The following is a 21,462-nucleotide window of genomic DNA, read 5'->3' as shown; positions in this document are numbered from 1 at the left end:
ATAATCTTCTCCTTATTACTCTTCCCCTGTTCTTGCCTTCCAAATTATGGATTTATTTAGAGTCTCATCCCCTCCCTAATTGTTTACCCTTCCACACCTGGTGAATTCTGGTGTTTTCACCCAGTTATTTGCCTCTTACAGCATTGACTCTACATCTTTCTCTGCCCTGAGATTCTCTTATCTCTCTCTCTCTTTTTTTTTTTAATCACAGTTTGATCTCTGACTTCAACTCAGATGGTTTCTAAAAGTTTAAGAGATATTGCGCGGCCTTTCTTAGAAAGTACATTCTGATACACGCCTTTTTCTGTGTATCAGTTAGCACTTGGTTCAACTGCTTAAAATAGAAAACCAAAATTACAGAAGTCTAAGCAACAAATAAAGAGGTTTATTTTTCTCTTTGTGTAAAAGAACTCCGGTGGCAGGTGGCTCAGCCTTGGTATAGTATCTCCATAGTCATCATCAACTCCCTCTGTCTTTCTGCTTAACCATCCTTGGTGCGTGGCTTCTTAGCGTTGCTTGCGGGCTGCTAAGATAGCTGCTGCAGCTTCAGCCATCACACCCATGTTCCAGGAAGCGAGGAGGGATGGAGAGGGAAAAGGGGCCCCTTTTAAGCTGAGACAACCATCTTTAACAAGATTTTCTAGAAGTCCTAGCCAGTGATTTCCAGCTAAATCTTATGGATAACTTGGCACATTGCTTCACCACAAACACCAAAGAAGTTACCGAGAAAGAAGAGGAGAAAGGCTATTTGGTAAGCAATCAATAGTGCTTGCTACTCTTAGACACTGCGCATCTATTGCTCAGGCTCCACACTTGAGGCAGGCTCCTGAGGCCAGACCTGGAGCATGGAGCTCTCTCTGGGAAACTTCTAACCTTATCTGGAGCTCCCAGGATTTTACTGCACGTGATATTGTTTTCAGAGACCTACACCAACAGCTAATGCTCAGCTCCTTTTCCAGAGTTAATGCTCCTTCTCAAAGAGGAACTTCTCCTGAACTCTACTTGTGAGAGACATGATCTCTCGAATTATCATGTGTTCCTTCAAAGCTGTTGCTCATTCAATAAGCTTGATGCCTTTTATTCCCTCGGGGCTTAAATTCTGTGACTCAAAGACAAGATTTCAGAACTCAGAAAATATTTTCTCTCTGTGAAAGCCCAGGTCTTACAATTTGATGTTTTGGTTTTTAACATGTATCTTGTATTGACCAAAAAATACAGTCACAACCTAAAAGTAGAGTTATTTTATTTGGCGGGAATGTTTAGGACTCCGAGTCCAGGAGACAGCATCTCAGTGGCTCTGAGAAAACTGCTCCAAGAAGGCCGGAGGGAAAGTCCTGCTATATACAAGTTTGCAACAAAGGGAACAGGCAGTCTTAACATCAAAGATCAGGTATCAAATTAAGGAATGTAGCATTCTGTGCATGGGACGGTGTAAGCCTCTGGGCTCACTGAATTCATTCCTTTCATATGCGCCTCAACTATCTGGGGTCAATCTTGTTTCCTTGTTCTATTGCTTCCTGGATTCTCCCAGCTCCTCAGCAATCACCACGGGGGTGGTGTGTGGCAGCAGATTCAGGAGCCCTCATGCCCATTCGGAGGCCAGAAATCGCTGATGGTTGTGACATGTCTTGTTTATTAATATGGCAGGAGATATTTTCATTTCATACTTGCCATGAACTTTAAAAATCCATTCGGGAAAAAAATCCTTTCAGTAAATCACTTGATTCTTTTCACTATCGTGAATGTAGACACGTGAGACAATTCAGATAGAAAGCTACAAGGAACCTCGGGTAAAATCTGAAACTATTATCTACTAAATAAGCAGCAGTAGTACAAACCAGAAAGTGAAATTGTTAATGGCTCAGTTGTGCCTGACTCTGTGCGAGCCCATGGACTCTAGCACGCCAGGCTTCCCTCTCCTTCACTCTCTCCTGGAGTTTGCTTAAACTCGTGTGCATTGAGTCGATGGTGCCATCCAACCATCTCACCCTCTGTCACCCTCTTCTCCTCCTGCCCTCAATCTTTTCCAGCTTCAGGGTCTTTTCCAATGAGTCGGCTCTTCACACCAGGTGGCCGAAGGATTGGAGCTTCAGCTTCAGCATCAGTCGTTTCAGTGAATATTCAGAGTTGGTTTCCTTAAGATTGATTGGTTTGATCTCTTGTTGTCCAAGAGACTCTAAAAAGACTTCTCCAGCAGCACCGTTAGAAAGCATCAGTTCTTCAATGATCAGACTTCTTTATGGCAAGAATACTGGAGTGGGTTGCCAAGCCCTGCTCCAGGGGATCTTCCCGACCCAGGGATTGAACCCGGGTCTCCTGCGTTGCAGATGGATTTGTTGCCACCTGAGTCACTAGGGAAGCCCTTGGATGAGTTGTACAAAATATAAAAGTACTTTGCATGGCACTGCCATCAGCCAACAGAAACTTATTAAACATCGACTCTGTCCAAGTTATAGACTAAGCCTAAAATTCCAAAGGTGAAAAGACCTTATCTCTGACTTTTAGGGGTTAAGAGTCTCATTATGGAAAATTGATAAACAAATAGGTGGTAGTATAACTTCACCAGTGCCATACTGGTGGACGGATAAATGAATTCATTTAACCTGTGTTTACTGAAGTAAGTATCTCCTTTCCCCCATGTGACAAGCCCTGGAGTGACTGACAGACCCTGCAGACAAAGAGGGAAGGAAAATCAGACGGAGTCCCTGGGCTCCCTGAACCACTAGGAGTGAAAGAGGACCTCTAACGGCCTGGGCTGAACGCTCATGTTTGTGTCCTATTGCAAAATCAGGACCATAAATGTGAAATTTTGCTGTTAATATTTTAAAACACGTAATAATTGCTGTCTTTGAAAAGGACTTTGACAGCTTTCTTGAGAAAATAAAACAGCACTATGCACAACGTTTTTAGACTTTTTTTTGCTGGCCTAACACTGAGAATTCAAATGAGAGGCTTATACAGTGAGCACCTAGAAGGGTGGGAGAAATTTGAAGACCCGTTTTGGATGTTTTCTTTCTTTCTTTTAATTATCCATTTGTTTTATACTATTGGGAAACACAATGTCTCCTTTCTTCCTTGTTAAAAGCAAAGCATCTGAATATTGGCTGCACTATATATCTGATCATACTTGCCTTTTTTTCTGAATGTAATAATTAACATGAATTTGTTGAAGGCCTCAAATATTCTTAAACCAGTGCTGCATCTGCAACATGAACCTTACTTTGTTCACTTAACAAAGGGGTTTATGGAGTGATATATCATACAGCCTTGAAAGTGAAAAGCAAAGTGTTAGTCCTGAGTCATGTCCAACTCTGCCCCCATGGACTATAGTCTGCCAGGCTCCTCTGTCCATGGAATTTTCCAGGCAAGAATACTGGAGTGGGTTGCCATTCCCTTCTCCAGGGGATCTTGCCAGTGGGTATGTCACCAAGAAGTTCCTGATGTCGAGAAAAACCAACTTCATTTCATTTTAGAGAAAGTTCCAATTAGATTGGCCCGATTAGAACAGCCCCATCAATATTGGCAGGGCTTCCCCAGTGACTCAGTGGTGAAAAATACGTCTGCTATGGCAGGAGACACTGGTTCTATTCCTGGGTCAGGAAGATCCCCTGGAGAAGGAAATGGCAACCCACTCCAGTATTCTTGCCTGGGAAATCCCATGGACAGAGGAGCCTGGCAGGCTACAGGCGATGGGGTCACAAAAGAGTCAGACACGACTTAGTGACTGAACACACATCCATCGGTGTTAACACTGCGTTCAACTGTCTTGCAGATCCTTCATTCCTTCACTGATGCCATTTTTGACGAGTGGATGAAAAGATTCAATCCCCCTGTGGATGCCTGGCCTCGGGAGCTGGCACCCATTGGTCACAATCGGATGTATAACATGGTTCCTTTCTTCCCTCCGGTGACTAATGAGGAACTCTTTTTAACCGCAGACCAACTTGGCTACAGTTATGCCATTGATCTGCCAGGTAACTAATGCAACTTCTGAATGCCTGATTCATTAATCTTCTAAAGAGGCTTTCTTTTCTTTTTTCCTTTCTTTTTCTTCTAAATCAAGACCTTAAATTGAAGTGCTCAGATCTAGTTAAGTTTATTGGCAATTTTTTAGAGTATGTATAGTTACAAAATGAGCCTTTAAACTACAAATTAAACATCAGAAAAAGGACTGTTGGATGACTCTTGTTTTAGAAAATTGAAAGTTGTTAAGAGAACTTATTTCAGGGCGAGGATCTACAACTGCACCTGATCTGACAGTTGAAAACCAGCCATAGTTTGAAATGCCTAACCAATAAAATCAAAAATGCAGTAGCCACAGATGGATGGCGACTAGCAGGACCTCTTAGAGATCTTTACTTAAAGGCAAGGCTGGGTTTAAGGTGAGGCAAATGCAGCACTTGCCTCAGGCACAAAGTTCAAAGGGAAGCCAAAAATTCAGTAATTGAGCTAAGTAATTATATAATGCAATATTATCAAAAACCCAGATTAATGCCAAAAAAAAAAAATCCATGTTGAATACAGTATCAAAATTTTAAAGCCAGGCTGTTGTTTGTTTTATATCTCTGTGTTAGTTTGTAAGTAGGCCATTTATTTTTTTTCCCAGTTAACCCATACCACCCCTGCCTGGTGGGTTTGTAAAGATGACAATGACCTGCCAGTAGATTGGGCTGTGTGGGACTTCATGAGTACACTTTTTTAAATGAATTTTTTAAATCATGTTTTTATTCTTTAAAAAAAATAATTTTACTTATGTATTTTTGGCTGTGCTGGGTCTCTGTTGCTTTGCGAAGGCCTTTCTCTAGTTGCAGTGAGCGATGACCACTCTTGGATGCGGTGTTCAGGCTTCTCACTGCAGTGGCTTCTCTTGTGGAGCACAGTCTCTCCGTACGTGAGCTTCGGTAGCTGTAGCACTCTGGAGATACGGCATGTTGCGTCCAGAGTACGGGCTCAGTAATCGTGGTGCATGGGCGTAGTTGCACAGGCAAGTGGAGTCTTCCCGGACCAGGTATCGAACCCATGTCCCCTGCATTAGCAGGTGGATTCCTAATCACTGTACCACCAGGGAAGTCCTGAAGTCATGTTTTTAAGTTGTAGATTTTTTATTAGCTTTTCCACTTGGTTCAAAATACAGAAAGATATTTTGATAAATGTAGGGGCATCCTTTTTTTTTTTTTTTTAATTTGCCCAGGCCCCAATAGAGCTCCATGTGCCATTCAACCTTCGGACAGGTTGATAAAGGAAAGGTAAAACAGTAAAAAAAAAAAAAAAAAAAAATCTCTTAATTTGTCAAGAAGCTGAAAAACACACAGCCTATGTGCTGATGGCCTTTTCCCATTAATGTCTATTTTGTCTTCTCTAAATCTCAGCCTGCAAAGTAATCGACCATTTCTGAGGTCACATCTCTCTCCCCTGGTGTCTTACTCCCTCCCTGCCCCCTTCTCTCTCAACTTTCAAAACCTTTCAGACCCTGGACTCTGTCCTCTGTTTTCCCTTCCAGTTCTGCATCTACTGCACCTTGTTCTCTTTACTGATTTGAAGTTTCTCTTCTTTGGGCTGCTGAGGTGAGAATGTCTCTTTGAAACTTTTCTCATTTCTCTGGGATTGAACATAATAATAATCAGAAAGTTTGGCATGTGCTTCTGACCGTGCTTCCATGGCCTCTGACATCAGTCAATTAACAGATATAACCTGAGAGTCTAAATATGCCCAGAATGCATTAACTCATTAGAAGATACAAATCACATTCTTTTATTGGTTTGACAAAAATTTACGTCCTCTCTGAGGCGACATAACTATTACCCAAGATTGAAGAAGGGAGAGAGGGATTTGGGAAAGGAGCTGGGTCCTGAACTGGATTAAAGAGATGGAGGGACTTCCCTGGGAGTCCAGTGGTTGAGTCCACGTCTTCTAATGCAGGGGACTCAGGTTCAATCTCTGGACGGGGAACTAAGATCCCACATGCTGTGCCGTGTGGTCAAAAAAAGAAAAAAGGTTTTTTAAAAAAGAGATGGTGGTTTTAGGTAGGTTGGGGGAAAGAAAGGGGCATTTTAGATTGAAGACAGGCAGGGAACAGGACTATGACAGACACATGTAGTCCATATAGAGGACCATGAGAAGAAAACCTGGCTGCAGTGAAAGGCTTGAGTAATTAACTGTGAATTAAGGCTGGATCTGAGAGAATGCCTGGTTATCAGGGACTGTAAAAGTTGGGCAGAAACCACAATAAGATCCCACTTTATACCCATTAGGATGGCTGCTACCAAGAAAGCAGAAAATAACAAGTGTTGATGGGAATGTGGAGAAAATGGAATCCTCATGCATTGCTGGTGGGAATGTTAGCATAGGCTCTGTGAAAAACAATACGGTAGCTCCTCAAAAAATTAAACACAGATTTACCATGCGATCTAACAATTCCGCTTCTGGGCATAGACCCCAGAGAATTGTAAGCAAGTATTCCAGCAGATATTTGTACACCTCTATTCATAGCAGCATTATTCACAAAAGGCAAAAGGTGGAAGCAATAAGAGGGAGATACAAGAGGGAGGGGACATATGTGTGCTATGGCTTATTCATATTGATGTGTGGCAGAAATCAACACACTATTGTAAAGCAGTTATCCTCCAATTAAAAATAAATAATTTTTTAAAAGATGGGAGCAACCCAAGTACCCACTGATAGATAAGCAAAATAACAACAGATAAAATATGGTCCATACACACAATGGAATATTATTCAGCCTTAAAAAGGAAGGAAGTCCTGACACATGCTGTAACATGGGTGAATCTTGAAGACATGCTAAGTTAAATAAACCAATCACAAAAGGATAAAACCTATATGATTCCACTGTATGGGGCGCCTATAGTAGTCAGATTCATAGACACAGAAAGAGTGGTTGCTTGTTGCTAGAGAGTGGGAAGGGATGGAGGACTAGAGAATTATTATTTCAGTTTTGCAGGGAAAAAAGTTCTATGGATGAATAGTGGTGAGGAATGTCTACAATGTGAATGTATTTAATGTCACAGAACTTAAAAAGGGTTAAGGTGATAAAATATGTGTCATATATGTTTTCCCACAATTAAAAAAAAAAGTAATTTTTTAAAAAAGCTAGGCAGAAGAGTTTGGACAATAACAAAAGACAATCATTTTTGGCTCCTGAACAAAGAAATGACGGAATAAAAACCTGTATTTTAAGAAGATGAGGATGGCAATTGTTGCAGGAAAAGACAAATTAAAATCCTTTTGGAGAAACCCCATCAGGATGAGTCAGGGTCCTCTGTGAGACTGGAGAGAAAGGACTAGAAGGACAGTCTTACATTGAGAGAAGTGTAGAGTACAGAACAAGAACCCACTTCAGAAAAACTGATTTTAAGAACAACTGCCCAAGGATAATTTTTAAGGAAACGACAAATAGGCATAAATACATTAGAAGTGAAATCCATTAATTTTTTGGAAAAGTGCTTATAAAATATATTTAAATAGAGGATTGCATTTATCATGTAATGATCCTGATTTTATTCACAACTATTTAAATGGGTCCAAATTTCTTCTACTCTTGCTCTTGAATGACCCTGTTATAATCTCCAGTCTCATCCGTCTTACTCACTGATTACTCCATGAAAAAAGGTAGAGACAACAGCAGAATTTCTAGACCTGGCTGTTGTATATTTTGCAGTTCTCCAGATACCATTTTAGCATGCGCTTTTACAAATGAGTTTCTAACTCACAAAAGTAGTTATATACTTCCTTGGAGGGTTTATTCTGTATAAGTATTTATCGTAAGGAATTTTTAAAATACAATAAGCTATATTCAAACAATGGAATGTCATTTTCCACTTCCACACACAAAAAAAGTTATGGATATGATAAATAGTTCATAAGGAAGGAGAAAAATTTTATTCCAGTCAGTGTAGTTTTGCCATATCAACAAAAGCACATGTAAAAGACAAATTGGTTTATTCTTCCCTTTTCTAAGAGTGTTCAGCTGATGAAAACCCCAATTGTAAGACTCTTTTCTTCTGCTTTAATTTCAGTTGAAGAAACTCCAGATTGGACCACAGTGCTCTCAGTGGTTACGGGGATGCTCGTGGTTTTGGTTGTCCTTTTTGCATTGCTTCTTTTCCTTCAATATAGACGACTTCGAAAAGGGTATACACCCTTAGTGGAGACACAGCTAAGCAACAAAAGATACACCGAAGAAGCCTAGATGCTCACACCTTGCTCTAGAGAAGAGGCTGACCAAGGCATAGTTCTGACTGACAACCTGCAAATGAACCCTCACTGTTCTTCCTTTCGTTGAAGAGCTTTGGCATAGCCCCTCCTGCTATGGTGATGATCCCAAGTATGGAAGATGTGTAGAAACTCTAGTTTCTGGTTTGCTTGTTTGTTTAACAAACAAGCTAAAGTGCTTGAGGGTATCTCTACCATCAAACAAAGGTACAGCTGATGACAGCTGGTGGTATCTGATAATAATCCCCATACTGATTGATTAAGCCTCCTCGTGTTCTGATCCCCCCCAAAATCAATACAGTGGACTCACTGAAATATGCAGGTCAGTGTAATTTGAGAACTGGACCAGGTCATGGTTACATCTTTCTTAACTCATGTTTCTTCCTTTGTAAAGGAGGGCAGGAAGGTGGCAGGTGCTGCTTGAGTCTCCAAGGTCTCTTTTAGGCGTAACCATCTATGCTTTTAGGTGGATTCTTGATCATCTTCCCGAGGCTTCTTTTTTCTTTTTCTTTCCAGTCTTTAAAATGGCCTTGAAGATGAAAATGGGCCTTATTTTCCATATGGGAATAAGAATGGATGAATGAATGATCAGTTTGGTTCTCTTTTATAAATTAGATGTTACAGAGTTTATAAAGGGTCTGCAGTTCTTAACAGCAGAGCTCTCACAAGAATCAATAGCTGAATAAACATTGATCCTATAGTGGTAAGTGAACAGACGAGGATTAAATTAGTTTAAATTAATCTAGTTGATTAATATACTCTTTTGAACTTATTAACGAGTACAGCATCACTCTTTCTGGGAAAGTCTGACTGGAGAAGGTTGGTGAGCTTCTAAGCCTGAACAGGAGACAATTTGATTAGCATTCCATTGCCCTGATCATTTGGCTGAAAGTGAAAGTCCCTCAGTCCTGTCTGACTTTATGCGACCCTACGGAGAAGGCAATGGCACCCCACTCCAGTACTCTTGCCTGGAAAATCAATGGATGGAGGAGCCTGATAGACTGCAGTCCATGGGGTCTGAGAGTCGGACACGACTGAGTGACTTCGATTTCACCTTTTACTTTCATGCATTGGAGAAGGAAATGGCAACCCAGTCCAGTGTTCTTGCCTGGAGAATCCCAGGGATGGGGGAGCCTGGTGAAGCTGCCGTCTATGGGGTCGCACAGAGTTGGACATGACTGCAGCGACTTAGCAGCAGCAGCAGCAGCAGCATGGACTATATAGTCCATGGAATCCTCCAGGCCAGAATAGAGTGGGTAGCCTTTCCCTTCTCCAGGGGATCTTCCCAACCCAGGGATCAAACCCAGGTCTCCCGCATTGCAGGCAGATTCTTTACCAGCTAAGCCACAACCCTGAACCAGTTCCTTTGCTGGGTAACCTCTGATGAAAAATTTTTCAAGCATTTGACTTATTTTAAAGAGTTGAATTTAAATTCATTAATGCTGCACTGTACTAATGGTTACTTACAAATGCCTATTGGTTAAGTCTTAGCATTTAAAAGTGAACCATCCATACAAAATGTAATAATTTAGAATTAAATGGTTATGATTTACTAAGTAATCATCAGATTATGAGAGATAAGAATGAGGCAATCTTTACAAAGATGTTTAGACTCACCAAGATGATTCCCACCTCTGAGATGTTAATGGCTTTTGAGATTTTTAAGGCAATTTCATCTGTTTATATCTGGTACCCATGCAGTAGGAGTGAAGCCATAGGAGTGGCCCTTCTGTCCACTCATTTCAGCTCCTCTCTGCTGGAATGGATGTGTGTGAATGGGATTAAGAGGTCTCTGTAGCCTTCTCTACATGGGAGCGCTAGAAGGTGCAAGGTTCACCAAGACCCTGTGTTATCCCCTGGAATAAGACTTCAGAAGCGAGAGAAAAGGACAAAGCTCAATCTGAACTAAGTGAATTTGAATGGGTCTCATAAAGTACATCTGAGAGTAGGCTCAGCAGGTGAGAATTAAAACAGCCCAGGCTCCTGAACGGGGTGAAACCTTGCCTGGACCTCTAACCAGTGCCGCATGCATAGATCTCAATGCCTCCCTTTAACAGAGTTCATGGAAAACTCATCAATGAGTTATTAACATGGCCCACTCTGGAAAGTTTATGCTCTGACCTCAGAGTTGTTGGAGGACTAATTTTTACATCCAATTTGTAAACCAAAAGAGAAATATGTTAAGATGAAGATATAAATGTGCATGGTTGGTACGTTCCTGAAAAGTTGTGTATAAATCAATTATACATTAAAAGCACCAGGGGAAATTACTTTTTATGGATGAACTATTATGAATAATTCTATAAAGCACATAACCACCTCTAGCTTATCTTTCCAGTATATCAGAATTTTCATATATCGTATTCTCAAAAGATTTGTTTAAAAGCAAGATCTGTCTGCAGTAGAAATAAAGACTAACCACTTATACTTAGCTCCTTTTAAGTACTGTGTGTGCAACTTCTCATAAATATTATGTTTTATGATGCCTTCCTAAGAGAAATAATTTCCTAATTTTGTAGTTCATATTACAAGAGTAAAATTTTCTAGCATTTTCTAACATTACAATAAATCAATGATGACTGCCTTTCAGCAAATCTAAAGGTAGAATAAACCTGTAGAGTAAAAAGTTGCTATTTACTTGCAGTGAATACTATGCAAATGAACTTAGAAAATATCATTAAGCATTTTATGGCAATACATCTCAATGATGGGGGGAAAAATTCAACCTTGAAGAAAATGAATAGATTGGTTTATATGCTTCTCTCTGCAGTATAAGAAAACTTGTATGTATATGAATTATGATTTTAAAAGAAATGCTTTTTTGAAGCTAACATTCAAAAGTGAAATCCAATAACATCTTTCGTTTGTGAGTTAAATTCTCTTCTAATTCTAAAATTCATTGACATAAATTTGTGATTTGCTTAGGATTTAACATTATTAATTATAATAATCCTAGTGAAAAATTCCAGTCTCACATTAAGAAGAAGTAGAAAGCTATTATAAAGGAAAATAAAAATAAATGTTTTGCAGATGATTGTTGTCTCTTGGTGGCTATTGTTTTTTAATTTGTGAACATCAACTCACATCTTTTTGGCACTCAATATATACATAAGATTTTATGTATATGCATAAAATACATGAGTAACTACTTCACTTTGGAAAATAAGTCCTTAAACTTGGAGGGTATTATGCTAAGTGAAATAAATCAGGCAGAGAAAGACAAATACTGTATGATTTCACTTACATGTGGAAATATACATATTCATTTATAGTGAAAGTAACAAAAAGAAACAGACTCACACATATCAAGAACAAACTAGTTACCAGTGGGAGAGGGAAGGAGGGAGGGGTAGTCTGGGGGTGGGGATTAAGAGGTACAAACTATCAGGTATAAAATAAGCTACCAAGCTGTATTGTACAGCACAAGGAATATAGCCAGTATTTTATAATATCTATAAATGAGTATAATCATCCAGTATAATTCTGAGTCACTATATTGTACACTTGTAACTTATATGATATTATACATCAATTATACTTCAGTTTAGAAACAAAGAAAAGAAGTCTTTAAATAAACTGATGTTTCTACTTTCTATTGAGTTTCTATTGAGCTCCTACTTCCTAGCTCTCTATTTTACAAGCAGGAAAATGAGCTACTACCCTTTTCCCCAGGTAAAGAGTTACCTCTGATGTCCCTATAGTCTGAAGAGTGATATTGGAGAGGGAGGTGAGTAGGAAGGCCACTTGCAGTCATTGGCCCAGGGAGGCAGGCTCCTTCTCGAGAGGCTATTAGCTCAGTCAACTTGTTGGAGATGCCCAAAAGAAGGAAAGTAGAGCCAATGAGGTCACAGTGACATGGTGTTCACTTCTATTAGAAGACCCGAAGCTTCTAGAGGTCTGCTCGTATAGCTCTCCATACAGCTCCAATGCTATTGTATCAAAGCACTTTAAGTACTTAGGAAATGTGTGTGTGCATCTGTGCTAAGTCGATTCAGTCATGTCCTACTCTTTGCGACCCCACTGACTGTGACCTGCTAGGCTCCTCTGTCCATGGACTTCTCCAGGCAAGTATTCTGGAGTAGGTAGCCATGCCCTCCTCCAGGGGGATCTTCCCAACCCAGGGATCAAACCCAGGTCTCCTGAATTGCAGGCAAATTCTTTACTGAGCCACCAGGGAAACCCATGCTCATCCTGAGTACTCTGTAAATATTTTTTGAATGAATAAACTAGTCTCAAAGTAAAACTTTTCATTTAGGGCCCCTGGCCTGTGTTTGAACAGGTACTGGATAAAACATAAGATAATAGGGTCATGTATCCCTGTCGTGAAATGAATAGCAGCCTATCTTTCAGATTGTGAGTTGTACATCTGCCAGATAGAATTTCACTCCATACAGCCTAGTACAGGGGGACACTCTTCAGCTACATTTTCTTCTTGGGTGTGCTTTTTCTCCACCATTTGTTGTTGTTGTTTAGTTGCATAGTTGTGTCCAAATCTTTTTCGACCCCATGGACTTTAGCCCACCAGGCTCCTCTGTCCACGGAATTCTCTAGGCAAGAATACTGGAGTGGGTAGCCATTTCCTTCCCAAGGGATCTTCCTGACCCAGGGATCAAACTTGGGTCTCCTGCATTGCTGGAAGATTCTTTACCATCTGAGCCTCCAGGGAAGCCCTCCCCACTACAGCTGCTGCTGCTGCTGCTAAGTCGCTTCAGTCGTGTCTGATCCTGTGCGATCCCATAGATGGCAGCCCACCAGGCTCCCCCATCCCTGGGATTCTCCAGGCAAGAACACTGGAGTGGGTTGCCATTTCCTTCTCCAAACTGGTAGGCCTTAATTCTACCATTTATACAGACAAGGGTGAGAAGTGTAGACCTCATCATATCATTATTCCATCATCTGATTTCTTAAAAGCCTTGTTTCTGCAGAAGGAGTTAGTGGGCAAAATACTTAGTCAGGCAAAATCAGTGGCTTTCTTACATGGGTGGACCCATTGGTGAAGTTAAAGACCCTCTCAAAGATGACATAATACTTTACTCATAATGGCAGTTCAAGATGAAAATAACTCCTGTGAATTTAATTATGCTTTGGCAGGTAGTTTAATGAAATCTTGAGAAAAAAAAAAAAAAAACAAGAGAATTGTGAGCAGTAGAATAAAATCTTTGAAAACTAAACAAAACAAACAAAAACACAAGCTTCCCATTCAAGGATTGAATACTTGGTATCTTATCACTAACACTATTTTTATTAGGCAGACACCATTAACTATTTGGCAACTTCCCAGGTGGCGCTAGTGGTAAAGAATCCATCTGTCAGTGCAGGAGACACAGAAGACACGGGTTCGACCCCTAGGTCGAGAAGATCCTCTGGAGTAGGAAATGGCACCACACTCCAATATTCTTGCTTGGAAAATTCCAAGGATAGAGGAGCCTGATGGGTTACAGCCCATGGGGTTGCAAAGAGTCAGACAAGGCTGGGTTAGTGCGTGCATGTGTTGGTGTGTGTGAGTGCGTGCGTGCACACACTCACACACACACATATTAACCTACTTGTGTTATTAGCCACATTAATTCAAGCCATAGTTCTTGGATGTAATATGACTAAATTTGATCATTTCTTCTTCAAGCCATTCTCTGCTCCTTTGGTGATTCATAACAAAGCTTAAATTATTACAGTGTCTCCCAAACATAACTGTGTTCTCTGTGTTTTAAATAATGCCACATAGAGAGGATTAAGCTTGTCCTTCTTTATTAAAATACTAGAGATTTCACTGCCATGGTAGACATTCTGATTGCTCATTCACTTTGTATGTTATTGAATGTTCCTGAATTTGTAATGAGCACAGCAACCAGCCTGATTAATAACAGAGTGGAATTAGGCTCACAATAAAGCAAAACCTGCCCTCTTGTGTTTTCATAGAAAATTGCACAATTTTGGTAAAGTTTTCCTCTACTGTGGTTAATTGCCTGGGGTCAGAGAAAAACAAATGCTGGAAGATTTGCCATGAATTCAGATATCAGAACAGTTAAAGTACGATATTTAGAAGAAAATGACTTCCTGTGCAGGCAAGGTGATCATATAATTAAAAGTCTTAGACTCCTTTCTAATATGCTTTGCAATGTTAAATGTTCCCCAGGAAGTCATAAAAATCTAGGGAACTATTTCAGGCCACTGGGCAAAACTCTTTTATATGCTTGTCAAATACACAGAGGATATAATTTAAACAGATTTATATTATCATACTGCAGTTGGAGATTGGGGAGATTTCTTTTTCAGTTAAAAACTTATTGATGAGGGGATAGGAGAGAGGTTCAAGAGAGAGGGCATATATGTGTGTGTATGTATATATATATATATGCAGAAACTAACACAACATTGTAATTATACTTCAATTTTTTAAAATAACTTATTGAGAAGCTGATAAATTCCAGAAAAGCTTTTTTCTTTTTAGACAAAATATTGGACCAGTGAATTGTAACCAGATATAAATATCTAAATTTGGGTTTGGGTATGAGCAGTGTCGGAAAATGTCCTTTACTGTGGAAAATTCACTTTTTAAGACTGGATTATTGGTATGATGGAGCCAAAAGGAAATGTTTACCTGGGTGCCTGTGGTGACTTCTCTTACATTGCGTGTGTGCATGCTAAGTCCCTTCAGTAATATCTGACTCCCTGCGACCCCATGGACTATAGTCTGCCAGGCTCCTTTGTCCATGGGATTTTCCAGGCAAGAATACTGGAGTGGGTTGCCATGCCCTCCTCCAGGGGACTGTCCCGACTCAGGGATCAAACCTGCATCCCTTAGGTCTCCTGCACTGGCAGGCAGTTCTTTACCACTGGGCCATCTGGGAAGTCCGCTCTTATACTAGGTAACTGAAAAGATACTCAAATAGAAAATAAAACATGGTCTCTATCAAGTTTGTGTGAAGCTTTTTCTTCTAGAGTGTGTACCTAGGGCAAGATTAGAGCGGGGAAAACGGGCAGGGTATTTGTTTACTTATTCTGAGAAGGTCCATTTTATTTTAATTTTTTGGCCATGGTGTGCAGCATGTAGGATCTTAGTTCCCTGACCAGGGATCGAACCTTTGCACCTTGCAGAGGAGGCATGGAGTCTTAATCACTGGACTGCCATGGAAGTCCCCTTATTCTGAGAAGGTTTGTTTAAGTTAAAAAATTCAAATTTTCCAGCTGGCTCTATCTATTACGTATTCCCCTTCTTTGGTAGTTCTCTCTGAATGGAGTTTCAGACCCATTCACAGGGGCTGTTTTTAGAGACAATAGGGAAAAGGAAAAAAAAAAAAAAACACACCTCAAAGCAGAAATGGGGAGATCAGATTCAAGACACTTAGATTGCCACAGTCTTCCCCAGAGGAAAATCATTCATTTACTCCCTACTATTAAATATATTTCATGTGGCACACTTTTCCTAAAACTTGATTTCCAATGCAGCAAATTTATTATTAACATTTCTACTTAAAGTCTCATTTCCAATATTTTTATTTGCTTCTTTGTCTTGACTGTTGCTACTAATTAGCTTCAGTTCAGTTCAGTTGCTCAGTCGTGTCTGACTCTTTGCAACCCCATAGACTGCAGCACGCCAGGCCTCCCTGTCCATCACCAACTCCTGGAGCCTACTCAAACTCACTTTCATTGAGTCAGTGATGCCATCCAACCATCTCATCCTCTGTCATCCCCTTTTCCTCCTGCCTTCAATCTTTCCCAGCATCAGGGTCTTTTCTAACGAATCAGTTCTTTGTATCAGGTGGCCAAAGTATTGGAGTTTCAGTTCAGCATCAGTCCTTCCAATGAATGTTCAGGACTGATTTCCTTTAGGATGGACTGGTTTGATCTCCTTGCAGTCGAAGGGACTCTCAAGAGTCTTCTCCAACACCACAGTTCAAAAGCATCAATTCTTCGGTGCTCAGATTTCCTTATAGTCCAACTCTCACATCCATACATGACTACTGGAAAAACCATAACTTTGACTAGACGGGACCTTTGTTGGCAAAGTAATGTCTCTGCTTTTTAACACTCTGACTAGTTTGGTCATAGCTTTTCTTTCAAGGAGTAAGCGTCTTTTAATTTCATGGCTGCAGTCACCATCTGCAGTGATTTTGGAGCCCCCAAAAATAAAGTCAGCCACTGTTTCCACTGTTTCCCCATCTATTTGCCATGAAGTGATGGGATCAGATGCCATGATCTTAGTTTTCTGAATGTTGAATTTTAAGCCAACTTGTTCACTGTCCTCTTTCACTTTCATCAAGAGGCTCTTTAGTTCTTCACTTTCTGCTATAAGGGTGGTGTCATCTGCATGTCTGAGGTTACTGATACTTCTCCCGGCAATCTTGATTCCAGCTTGTGCTTAGTCCTTCTTAAAAGAATATTTGTCTTTCAAAAATCTTGCAGTTCAGTGCTGGGCCCAGAAGGGTGATATGGCTGGGGCTTGGCCCGCCTCACAATGTCTGCCATTTTCAATTTTCAGTCTGTTGACTGTAATCTTGCTGCTTATATGTACCTGTGTTTATATCCAATCCTTGGCATCCAGCCTCCTGGACAGAAATAAAACTGGGTTGTTGGGTATATTTTGGAAGTGTGCCAGAACTGGTGAACGGAAGAGTCCTTATGTTGCAGTGTGCCGTATTGCAATGGCCTCCAGCATCCTTTTCATACAGTAGCTTGGAAAAAGGCCAGAATTCAGTTGCCATCGCATTTAAATATGACAAAAAAAGACTTATCTGCAGAAAATAATGGAAAGAATGGTTAACCCTTTTATCTCTAAACATCGAATGAGCTACACTTTCAGCTGCTGTTCTCTATTTTTGTTATTGGACCAATGTTCTATATAAATAATTAGGATGCAACATTTAATACTCAGAGTTTAAATAAGTGTAACAGTCAACCTCATTACTGTCACTACAATATTACAGTCTGCCTATGTCATTCTGTTGTGCCAGATACCAGTTTTACTAGTGAGGTATCTTTAAGGCACATAGTAGAAAACAAAATTGGTGAATTATTCAAGTTCCTTTCACTGTGATTTGGAAATGGTAAATCTTTATCGAACGGAAAAAAAAAAATCTTGCAGTTTACAGCAAGGAGAAATGCTCAGTTAAACCGCAGGTGTTGATGCTTTGTCTCAGATCTGCTTATTCAAACCAATGATCAGCCTTGGAAACAGAAATGTAATCTGAATCGCAGACCATGCAGTTCTCTCTGTACCGCTTTTTGTTCTTCAGTTGTGGCCAACACATCGCTTTCAGCCTTCTCAGCTCTGAAACTTTGATTTGAGCTTCACACTTTCTTTTCCTTTCAGGCAGAATTTTACGATTCTGAGGCTCATTAACATTTTATAAACTCAAGGTTTCCTCCCTTTCTGTGCCTTTCTCTCCTCAGCCACTTCCTCTGATCAGAACGCAGGCTCCTTTGTGTTTTTAACACTCTTTCTTGAGATAGTCCCAACTCTTTGATCCTGGGCTGACTTGAAATTGTTCGCTGTCAGCGACCCAGAGCAGACATCTGGTGCATCCCGGTGCTGTTGTCTGCCGGTTCCTGACAGCATTGTCGAGCCTCCCTGACAATCAAAGAGCTCTTCCAACCCAGTGACATGCAAACTTGTCCCTTCTCTGCTCCAGTTTGTCACAGCCCACATTTCTCAACTTAGCTGCACAAAGGCAGGCAGGGATAAAATCATTCTGAGGTTGATGCTGGCCGCAATGGATAGAAATTCATTGTTTTTGAAACAACAGCTACTCAGAACATCAAATTACTGTGAACCTGCCTTGCAGCTAGATGGCAGGAAACAACCTGTTTTTCAGGGCTTTCCAGGTTGCAGCTAGTGGTAAAGGACCAATGCAGACAGACGTAAGAGGCAATGCCTAAGAGTCCCTGGAGGAGGGCATGGCAGTTGACTCCAGTGTTCTTGTCTGGAGAAGCGCATGGACAGAGGAGCCTGGTGGGCTACAATCTATGGGGCCGAAAAGAGTCGGACGTGACTGGAGCGACTTAGCATGCACACACCTGCTTTTTTGCTTGCTGGAGAAAGGATGCTGCCTAGTGGCTTTTATCACATGTGCTCATTTGTGTTGGAGATCTCAGAGGGTAAGCGCTGTGCACTCTGGAAGTTTTGCTGAGACTTCTGGGTATGGACCTAACTACACAGAGTCAAAGGAGAAAAGACAGACTCTACAGCTCATTTCCTGTTTTATCTGTCATCTTCCCCCTGGTAAAACGTGTTCCCCTCACACAAAAATATGCTACTTAAAAAGCCCACTACAGTATTTTTCCCCCATTCAAACCACCAGTAAGTGATCTGACCTTAGTTATGTCCCTGCATGAAATCTCTGGCAGTTGAAGGTAAGGGTTCTTAGCTCCCATGAACAGTACTGTGTTTCCTGAGCCCGATCACAAGTCAGCATTCAGTATAATCTGAACATAATTCTGCTCTTGACCCTTGGCAGGTACCTTTTCATGCCCGTTGGCCTTGACACTGGCTCAGTGGTTAGAGAGGGCTCCCAAGGGCTGTTTTCAATTGGCAAAAGGGCACTTTGGGGATGAAATGCAAACTGGCCTCAGCTGGCGTGGAAGTGAAATGCATTAAAAAAGTTACTTTTTTTTTAAAACTACTTTTTGTGGAAATATATATATATAACATAAAATTTGCCATTTAACCATTTTGAAGTGTACAATGGGCTTCCCGAGTGGCTCGACAGTAAAGAAGCCCTCTGCCAATGTAAGGAGATGTAGAAAACGTAGGTTTGATCCCTGGAGAAGGAAATGGCAACCCACTCCAGTATTCTTGACTGGAGAAGCCCATGGACAGAGGTGCTTGGCTGGTTACAGTCCATAGGGTCACAAAGAGTCGGACATGACTGAGCATGACAAACGCACAAGTGTAGAATACAGTGGCATAAATACATCCACAATGTTGTACAACCATCACCCTTTCTATTTCCAGAATTTTTCATCATCCCAAACAGAAACCCGTACCCACAAAATAAAAACTCCCCAAACCTTCCTTTTCCCACCCCCTAGAAAATTTAACAAGACTTTGGGAAATCTCCGCTATCTCTCTCCTAAGAACCTCAGCTCTGTTATTTGGGTGGAAACCTAATTACCTTAAACCAATTACTCTATTTCATGTCTTTGGCTTCAGTGTTTCAGCCATGAATGAAAACTGAAAGTGGAAACATCAGAAAGGGATCTTTACTGAGGATTTTAGGAAATAAAGCCAAAAGTTATGGTCACATCCCTAAGTGGCTTAGTGTGAAGATGTGAGGTCTGGAATTGAGCAGCCATTTTATCTCCTTGAGGGAGAATTTGAAGCAGTCAGGGAGTACCCCAATTTTTCCCTTAACTTGGGCCACTTTGAGTTGGGTTTTCTTACAGTATGAGAAATCTTAACTGATAAACTCACCTTCAAGGAATTTAAAAATCAAGTGAGGAAATAGAGAAGTTCATTTATTTATTTTCAGACACCATAATCCATACTTCCAGTTGAGTAAAAAGAAATTCTTTGTTCTTTTAAGACCATAAGAGAAACATATCAATGCATAAAGAAGGGCTCCTCTGAGGGTAAAGGGATGGTAGAATGTAGTCATTTAAATTATATATGACATTTAAATTCTAGCTCAATCACTTGTCACCTAATCTTTTTTAACATTTATTTTTTCAACTGGTCTGGGCTCTAGTTTCCTCATCTGCAAAAGGACATCAATAGCACTCCTCCTGCTCTGTACACACAGAGCTTGTTGTAAGAATGAATTGAATTCATTTATGTAACTTAGTCAGAATACTGCCTGTGAATTAGACTAGGTGGTCAAACAACAGAAGTTTATTTTTTCAGTTGTGGAGGCTGGAAGACCAAGATCAAGGTGCTGGCAGAGTTGGTTTCCCCTGAGAAAAGGTCTCTCTCCTTGGCTTGCAGACGGCCACCTTCCTGATGCCTCTTCAAGCAGTCTTTCCTCTGTGTACATGCACTCCTAGTGTCTCTGTTTGTCTAAATTTCCTCTTCTTATAAGAACACCAATCAGATTGGACTGGGGGCCACCCTACTAGCCCCACTTTAACTCACCACTTGCAAGACCTCATCTCCAAGTGCTGTCACATTCTGAGGTGCGTGCATGTATGCGTGCTTAGTTGCTCAGTCATGTCCGACTCTTTGCAATCCCAAGGACTGTAGCCTGCCAGGTTCATCTGTATCTGGGATTTTCCAGGCAAGAATATTGGAGTAGGTTGCCATTTCCTACTCCAGGGGATCTTCCTCACCCAGGGATCTAACCTGTGTCTCCTGAATTGCAGGCAGATTCTTTACCCACTGAGCCATCAGGGAAGCCCCTGAGGTTCTGGGGGTTGAAACGTCACCCTATGAATCTGGGGGACATAATTCAACCTAAAACAGCCTGGAGCGCAGAAGTCACTGAATAAATGTTGGTGTTATTTGTCGAATCTGTTCAGAACCCCGGAAGTGTGAAAGCAGTGCCGCAGGGTTCAGTTTCATTGATCAGAAAGGAAATTGTAGCTCCCAGCTCAAAAGTAGACTCTGCAGAGTGTGCAAAGATAGCTGAAAGCCAAGCAGTGCTCTGCAGGAGGATGGCTGCTCTTTCATTCATGATGGAAGGACTCCTGTGATTTCTTGGTGGTCAGGTGGGGGTGGGAGTGTCACTGAGCCACAGATGGTTTCCTTGGGCATGAAGACCTCTCCACTCTGGAGAGGAAGAAGTGGAAAGAGGGACGCACACAGACAGAGGAGCACTTCAAGGAGAGCCAGCCTGCCTGCTAAGCCTCAGAGGACACCACTGCCTTTTTCACTTGGTGGAGAGAGAACGGGACTGTAAATGGGGTGTGAAATGTTAAATGTGAGTGAACGTTAAGCAATTGACATGGCGTTTCTGCTTCATTACCAATTTCATTTTTTTCTGCTGTGAAGCCAGAGAAAATGTTCCTGGTTTTCAGGTTTTTCTAAGAGCTGAAGAACTTTAAGAATGGACTCAGGTTGGATTTACCACAGTTATTCCTTGGATCCTGTCCTGTCTTTGGTTTTCAGCCCCTGGTTTGGCTTTGAAGTGCAAGAGAATCGGAGAGTCAGGAGGGGAAGCGCCAACTCCCGTCTTTGGCTGGAGCTTGAGCTGTTCCCTGACTCACAGAACAGACAGGAGAAAAGAAGAGATTCTGCACCTGCTCAGCCATATGCGCCCCACCCCGCCTGCTTAGCACATGCCTGGAAACCTGAAGGTTTCT

General features: G+C 41.1%; 1 protein-coding gene and 1 pseudogene across 1 annotated transcript in view; both read left to right on the top strand.

Annotated features, from left to right (window-relative positions):
* Nucleotides 1–8,540, top strand: part of DCT (dopachrome tautomerase) — a 39,969-nt gene extending 31,429 nt beyond the window's left edge. The window contains 2 exon segments of the mRNA NM_001012666.2: nucleotides 3,773–3,974; nucleotides 8,034–8,540. Coding sequence (NP_001012684.1) covers nucleotides 3,773–3,974; nucleotides 8,034–8,206 — 375 coding nt within the window. The 3' untranslated portion in view covers nucleotides 8,207–8,540.
* A 7,899-nt stretch (nucleotides 8,541–16,439) lies between these two features.
* Nucleotides 16,440–17,075, top strand: LOC132346725 (protein kish-A-like; annotated as a pseudogene).
* Nucleotides 17,076–21,462: the final 4,387 nt, after the last annotated feature.

This window comes from Bos taurus, chromosome 12, assembly GCF_002263795.3.
Source record: "Bos taurus isolate L1 Dominette 01449 registration number 42190680 breed Hereford chromosome 12, ARS-UCD2.0, whole genome shotgun sequence".
Taxonomy (NCBI): domain Eukaryota; kingdom Metazoa; phylum Chordata; class Mammalia; order Artiodactyla; family Bovidae; genus Bos; species Bos taurus.
The sequence above is the reverse complement of the archived record's forward strand: the minus strand, read 5'-3'. Positions and strand labels throughout refer to the sequence as shown.